Below are 7,500 nucleotides of genomic sequence, written 5' to 3'. Positions count from 1 at the left end.
CCAGAAGAGACAGAGACAGAAAGTCAATCTGTATTGTATTGTATTGTATTTTTGATTGACATTTTTTTTTGTCCAATCAGGAGAACTGTGCTCGAGTTCTTCTCTACAGAGGAGCCAATAGAGAGATAAAGAATAATAACGGACAAACCCCTTTTCAGGTGAGAATATCAGTGTGTGTCTCTCTCCTCTCTCTCTCCTCTCCTCTCCTCTCTCTCCTCTCTCCTCTCCTCTCTCTCCCTCTCCTCTCTCTCTCTCCTCTCTCTCTCTCTCTCCCCCCTCTCTCTCTCCTCTCCCCTCTCCTCTCCTCTCTCCTAAAAAAAATCCCCCCCCCCTCTCCTCTCTCTCACTCGCTCCTCTCTCTCTCTCTCGTAGGTTGCAGTAATCGCTGGTAATTTTGAGCTTGGAGAAATTATTAAGAATCACAGGGATTCAGATGTAGGTGAGTCTGTGTGTCTGTTTGTGTGTTTCTCTGTGTGTCATCTCTCTGTCTGTATTTTGCTACAATGTTGTAATCCAGGTTTGATAGAGATATTGGTCTCTGTGTGTCTCTTAATCCTCTCCTCTCTCCTCTCTCTCCTCTCCTCTCTCTCTCTCCTCTCTCTCTCTCTCTCTCTCCTCTCTCTCTCTCCTCTCCTCCTCTCTCCTCTCTCCTCTCTCTCCTCTCTCTCTCCTCTCTCTCTCCTCTCCTCTCTCCCCTCTCCTCTCTCTCTCCTCTCTCCTCTCTCTCTTCTCTCCTCTCTCAGTTCTGTTTCTGGAATCTCCCCACTATGTTCCTAAGAGAAAGGAAAGCGGTCGAACGCTGACTATCCCCCCCCACCCCCTACTCCGAGCCAACAGCGACATCAGCCTCAACCTCCCAGAATGGATGGGTTACCCCGGGGCCCAGCCCAGCATGGGCACCAACGCAGTGTCCATACAGGTGAACCAGAACCAGAACAAGAACCACACACACACACACTGACACACACTGACACACACACACACACTGACACACACACACACACACACACACACACACACACACACTCACACACACACACACACACACACACACAGACACTGACACACACACACACACTAACTCTCTCTCTCTCTGTGTTTTTCAGGCATTCAAGTCTTCTGGGGGTACCCTCCGCAGTTCCAGCAGCCCGAGGGGGGCACGAAACCGTTCCCCGTCCCGCGGACGAGAGAGAGGGGGGGGCGAGGAGGGGAGGAAACAGCAGAGAGGCAGACCGGGGTAAGAAGAGACAGGGGAGAGGGCAGGGGCAGTAAAACGATTTTCTGCTAACTTGACTTTCTCTCTCAGTCTCTTCTGGTTTGGAGTTTCTGATCCAGTGCAGTTCTGGGTGACGAAGGCATTAAAACGTTTCTCTGCTAACTTGACTTTCTCTCTCAGTCTCTTCTGGTTTGGAGTTTCTGATCCAGTGCAGTTCTGGGATGACGAAGGCAGACCTCTCTGTGCTTTGCATTGCTTCCCTATGCCGTTAAAACGTTTCTCTGCTAACTTGACTTTCTCTCTCAGTCTCTTCTGGTTTGGAGTTTCTGATCCAGTGCAGTTCTGGGTGACGAAGGCATTAAAACGTTTCTCTGCTAACTTGACTTTCTCTCTCTGCCCCCCCCCCCACACCCCCCAAAAAAAGGGCAACTGGAAGTCGTGACCCCTCAGGGTCGAGCACTGGAACACTAAACAGTAAAACAGCGCCACCTGGGAGAAGAAAGCTGTATAGCGCTGTTCCTGGAAGACTGCTTGTGGTCATCAAATCTTATCAAGCGCAATCGGAAGGAGAAATCTCCTTGAGTAAAGGAGATAAGGGAAAAGGTAAAAGAGAGGAGAGAGAGAGGAGAGAGAGAGAGAGAGAAAGGAGAGAGGAGAGGAGAGGAGAGAGAGGAGAGAGAGAGAGGAGAGAGAGAGGAGAGAGAGAGAGAGAGAGGAGAGAGGAGAGAGAGAGAGAGGAGAGAGGAGAAAGAGAAGAGAGAGAGGAGAGACCACCAGAGGACGAGCCTCTTCCAGAAATGAGTGCTGCTAGGAGTGAGAGAGGAGAGAAGAGAGGAGAGAGGAGAAAGAGAGGAGAGGAGAGAGGAGAGGGAGAGAGGAGAGAGAGGAGAGGGAGGGAGGAAGGGAGGGACAGAATGGATTTTGAACGAGAGGGAGGGAGGGAGGGATGGAGAGATTGGGTTTTGAAGTCAGTATTTTGAAGAGGGTCTCTTCTGGTTTCAGTGCTCAGTATCGGAGAAGGAGGATTCTGGGAAGGCACGGTCAAAGGTCGGACCGGTTGGTTTCCTTCGGAATGCGTCGAGGAAGTGAAAACCCACGAGACGAAACAAGGTGAACGCAGAGAACTACAGCTCCCAGCATGCCCCAGAACTACAGCTCCCAGCATGCCTCAGCACACACCCTGACAGCGAGGTGTGCTGGGAAATGTAGTTTTCATTCTGATTCTGTATAATATATAAAACTGTGGCTATTGAAACTTGAATTGATTGTACAGCCATGGCGATGGGGGAGAACTGTCTCCTTGACAATGACTAATTCGACTAATATAATAATAATAATAGATATATTATTTGTTATTATTATTATTATTATTATTATTATTATTATTATTATTATTATTATTTGATTTTAATTTTAATTTTTGTTTTATCAGAGAGTCGCAGTGAAAAAGCAAAAAGGCTTTTTCGGCATTACACTGTGGGATCCTACGACAGCATGGAGGCCCCCAGGTGAGAACAGAACTACAGAACAGGGCATTCTGGGAGCTGTAGTCTCCTTACACACACCACAGCAGCCACTCAATTCACACTGAAACACTGAGAGAGACTTCCAGCCGTGAGTCACTGAATACACACTGAAGACACTGAGAGAGTCTTCCAGCCGTGAGTCACTGAATTCACGCTGAAGACACTGAGAGAGACTTCTAGTCGTGAGTCACTGAATTCACGCTGAAGACACTGAGAGAGACTTCTAGTCGCGAGTCACTGAATTCACGCTGAAGACACTGAGAGAGACTTCTAGTCGCGAGTCACTGAATTCACACTGAAGACACTGAGAGAGACTTCTAGTCGCGAGTCACTGAATTCACGCTGAAGACACTGAGAGAGACTTCTAGTCAAAGCGAGTCACTGAATTCACACTGAAGACACTGAGAGAGTCTTCTAGTCGCGAGTCACTGAATTCACACTGAAGACACGCGGACACTTGACTCTCTCATTTCGTGATTCAGACTGTGAATTTCGTGACGCTTAACACGGAGATAGACTTCTGAGTACTAGGCTTCTGTGTCACTGAGACTTCCTGAATATCAGTCACTGAGTAATGCTTACTGAAGACGTGACCTTCTAGTTCGTGAGTTAACCGTGACTAGTCTCACTTGAACATCCCGAGAACAAATCCGTGAGTGACTTCACTGTGTGCTTACTTCTAAGTTATGAGTCCCTTAATTCACACTGAAGACACGGAGAGTGAGACTTCCTAGTCGCGACAGGAGTCGGTGATTCACACGCTGAAGACACTACTAGGAGAGACTCTAAGTCCGCGACTTCTGTGACTCTCCGCTGAAATCAGCTGAGAGAGACTTCTAGTCGCGAGTCACTGAATTCACACTGAAGACACTGAGAGAGACTTCTAGTCGCGAGTCACTGAATTCACACTGAAGACACTGAGAGAGACTTCTAGTCGTGAGTCACTGAATTCACACTGAAGACACTGAGAGAGACTTCTAGTCGTGAGTCACTGAATTCACACTGAAGACACTGAGAGAGACTTCTAGTCGTGAGTCACTGAATTCACACTGAAGCTGAGAGAGTCTTCACTGAGTCACTGAATTCACACTGAAGACACTGAGAGAGACTTCCAGTCACGAAACGAGTCACTGAATTCACACTGAAGACACTGAGAGAGACTTCTAGTCGCGAGTCGCTGAATTCACGCTGAAGACACTGAGAGAGATTTCTAGTCGCGAGTCACTGAATTCACGCTGAAGACACTGAGAGTTATTCTGCTGTGTTTTAGTTGCTGCTGTTTTTCTATGAGCTTGTCTGGAGAATTTCGTTCAAGACTGTCCCTTCCGCGTCTCTCCTACCCCTCTCCCTCTCCCTCTCCTCTGAAGACATCCCTTCTCGAGGGTCCCCATAGCTTATCCATCTGTTACCACTGAGTTAATTAAGGTCATTTAGAATAGTTTCAAACTGTGTCTAAGAGGCGACGGGAGAGAGGAGTGCGAGAGAGAGGAGAGAGGAGAGGAGAGAGAGGGGGTGAGGAGGTTGAGGAAACGTCAGTAAATTTGGAAACTCTTCTGATATTTAGTACAATGGAATAGATTTTATTTTGGGGGTGCAGGGGGTTCCCAATGCAGTGACCAGAAAGTTGATTCTGATGCTCAATCCAGGAGCCGCCCCACAGCTGTGCTTGTGAATGAAATTCTCAGTTAGATTCAGCAGAGTCTCATTTCAATGAAGCGCTTTAGTTTAGCCATAGTTTAATATATTATACAGGGACGCCAACCACGATTCAGACACCCCCCTGGGTTTCAATAGCCATAGTTTAATATATTATACAGCAACACCAACCACGATTCAGACACCCCCCTGAGTTTCAATAGCCATAGTTTAATATATTATACAGCAACACCAAACACGATTCAGACACCCCCCTGAGTTTCAATAGCCATAGTTTAATATATTATACAACAACACCAAACACGATTCAGACACCCCCCTGAGTTTCAATAGCCATAGTTTAATATATTATACAGCAACACCAAACACGATTCAGACACCCCCCTGAGTTTCAATAGCCATAGTTTAATATATTATACAGCAACACCAAACACGATTCAGACACCCCCCTGAGTTTCAATCTGCATAGTTTTATAAATTATACAGCAACACCAAACACGATTCAGACACCCCCCTGAGTTTCAATAGCCATAGTTTAATATATTATACAGCAACACCAAACACGATTCAGACACCCCCCTGAGTTTCAATAGCCATAGTTTAATATATTATACAGCGACACCAAACACGATTCAGACACCCCCCTGAGTTTCAATAGCCATAGTTTAATATATTATACAGCAACACCAAACACGATTCAGACAGCCCCCCTGAGTTTCAATAGCCATAGTTTAATATATTATACAGCAACACCAAACACGATTCAGACACCCCCCTGAGTTTCAATAGCCATAGTTTAATATATTATACAGCAACACCAAACACGATTCAGACACCCCCCTGAGCTTCAATCTGCATAGTTTTATATATTATACAGCAACACCAAACACGATTCAGACACCCCCCCTGAGTTTCAATAGCCATAGTTTAATATATTATACAGCAACACCAAACACGATTCAGACACCCCCCTGAGTTTCAATCTGCATAGTTTTATATATTATACAGCAACACCAAACACGATTCAGACAGCCCCCCTGAGTTTCAATAGCCATAGTTTAATATATTATACAGCAACACCAAACACGATTCAGACACCCCCCTGAGTTTCAATAGCCATAGTTTAATATATTATACAGCAACACCAAACACGATTCAGACACCCCCCTGAGTTTCAATCTGCATAGTTTTATATATTATACAGCAACACCAAACACGATTCAGACAACCCCCCTGAGTTTCAATAGCCATAGTTTAATATATTATACAGCAACACCAAACACGATTCAGACACCCCCCTGAGTTTCAATAGCCATAGTTTTATATATTATACAGCAACACCAAACACGATTCAGACACCCCCCTGAGTTTCAATCTGCATAGTTTTATATATTATACAGCAACACCAAACACGATTCAGACACCCCCCTGAGTTTCAATAGCCATAGTTTAATATATTATACAGCAACACCAAACACGATTCAGACACCCCCCTGAGCTTCAATCTGCATAGTTTTATATATTATACAGCAACACCAAACACGATTCAGACACCCCCCTGAGTTTCAATAGCCATAGTTTAATATATTATACAGCAACACCAAACACGATTCAGACAACCCCCCTGAGTTTCAATAGCCATAGTTTTTATATATTATACAGCACCACCAAACACGATTCAGACACCCCCCTGAGTTTCAATAGCCATAGTTTAATATATTATACAACAACACCAAACACGTTTTAGCAACACCAAACAGACAGACACCCCCCTGAGTTTCAATCTGCATAGTTTTATATATTATACAGCAACACCAAACACGATTCAGACACCCCCCTGAGTTTCAATAGCCATAGTTTTATATATTATACAGCAACACCAACCACGATTCAGACACCCCCCTTGAGTTTCAATAGCCATAGTTTAATATATTATACAGCAACACCAAACACGATTCAGACACCCCCCTGAGCTTCAATAGCCATAGTTTAATATATTATACAGCAACACCAAACACGATTCAGACACCCCCCTGAGTTTCAATAGCCATAGTTTAATATATTATACAGCAACACCAAACACGATTCAGACACCCCCCTGAGTTTCAATAGCCATAGTTTAATATATTATACAGCAACACCAAACACGATTCAGACACCCCCCTGAGTTTCAATAGCCATAGTTTAATATATTATACAACAACACCAAACACGATTCAGACACCCCCCTGAGTTTCAATAGCCATAGTTTTATATATTATACAGCAACACCAAACACGATTCAGACACCCCCCTGAGTTTCAATAGCCATAGTTTAATATATTATACAGCAACACCAAACACGATTCAGACACCCCCCTGAGTTTCAATCTGCATAGTTTTATATATTATACAGCAACACCAAACACGATTCAGACACCCCCCTGAGTTTCAATAGCCATAGTTAAATATATTATACAGCAACACCAAACACGATTCAGACACCCCCCTGAGTTTCAAAAGCCATAGTTTAATATATTATACTGGACTGCGGCTCAAACAACGATTCAGACACCCCCCCTGAGTTTCAATAGCCATAAGTTTAATATATTATACATCAACACCAAACACCTGAGTTTCAATAGCCATAGTTTAATATATTATACAGCGACACCAAACACGATTCAGACAGCCCCCCTGAGCTTCAATCTGCATAGTTTTATATATTATACAGCAACACCAAACACGATTCAGACAGTCCCCCCTGAGTTTCAATAACCATAGTTTTATATATTATACAGCGAACATCAAACACGATTCAGACACCCCCCTGAGGAAGTTATCGGTATCAAATTATAACCGCGCAGCGACACCAAACACGATTCAGACAGCCCCCCTGAGTTTCAATCTGCATAGTTTAATATATTATACAGCAACACCAAACACGATTCAGACACCCCCCTGAGTTTCAATCTGCATAGTTTTATATATTATACAGCAACACCAAACACGATTCAGACACCCCCCTGAGTTTCAATAGCCATAGTTTAATATATTATACAGCAACACCAAACACGATTCAGACACCCCCCTGAGTTTCAATAGCCATAGTTTTATATATTA

At 44.2% G+C, this 7,500-nt stretch overlaps 1 protein-coding gene across 1 annotated transcript in view; it reads left to right on the top strand.

Moving 5' to 3' along the window:
- shank1 (SH3 and multiple ankyrin repeat domains 1) overlaps positions 1-7,500 on the top strand; it is a 47,362-nt gene that overhangs the window by 18,429 nt on the left and 21,433 nt on the right. The window contains exons 9-15 of the mRNA XM_041237543.1: positions 81-158; positions 373-439; positions 744-919; positions 1,107-1,237; positions 1,641-1,819; positions 2,219-2,326; positions 2,649-2,724. Of these exons, the coding sequence (XP_041093477.1) occupies positions 81-158; positions 373-439; positions 744-919; positions 1,107-1,237; positions 1,641-1,819; positions 2,219-2,326; positions 2,649-2,724 (815 nt within the window). The remainder of the gene's footprint in view (positions 1-80; positions 159-372; positions 440-743; positions 920-1,106; positions 1,238-1,640; positions 1,820-2,218; positions 2,327-2,648; positions 2,725-7,500) is intronic.

This window comes from Polyodon spathula, chromosome 45, assembly GCF_017654505.1.
Source record: "Polyodon spathula isolate WHYD16114869_AA chromosome 45, ASM1765450v1, whole genome shotgun sequence".
NCBI classification, from domain to species: domain Eukaryota; kingdom Metazoa; phylum Chordata; class Actinopteri; order Acipenseriformes; family Polyodontidae; genus Polyodon; species Polyodon spathula.
This window is presented reverse-complemented; position numbering and strand designations above follow the sequence as displayed.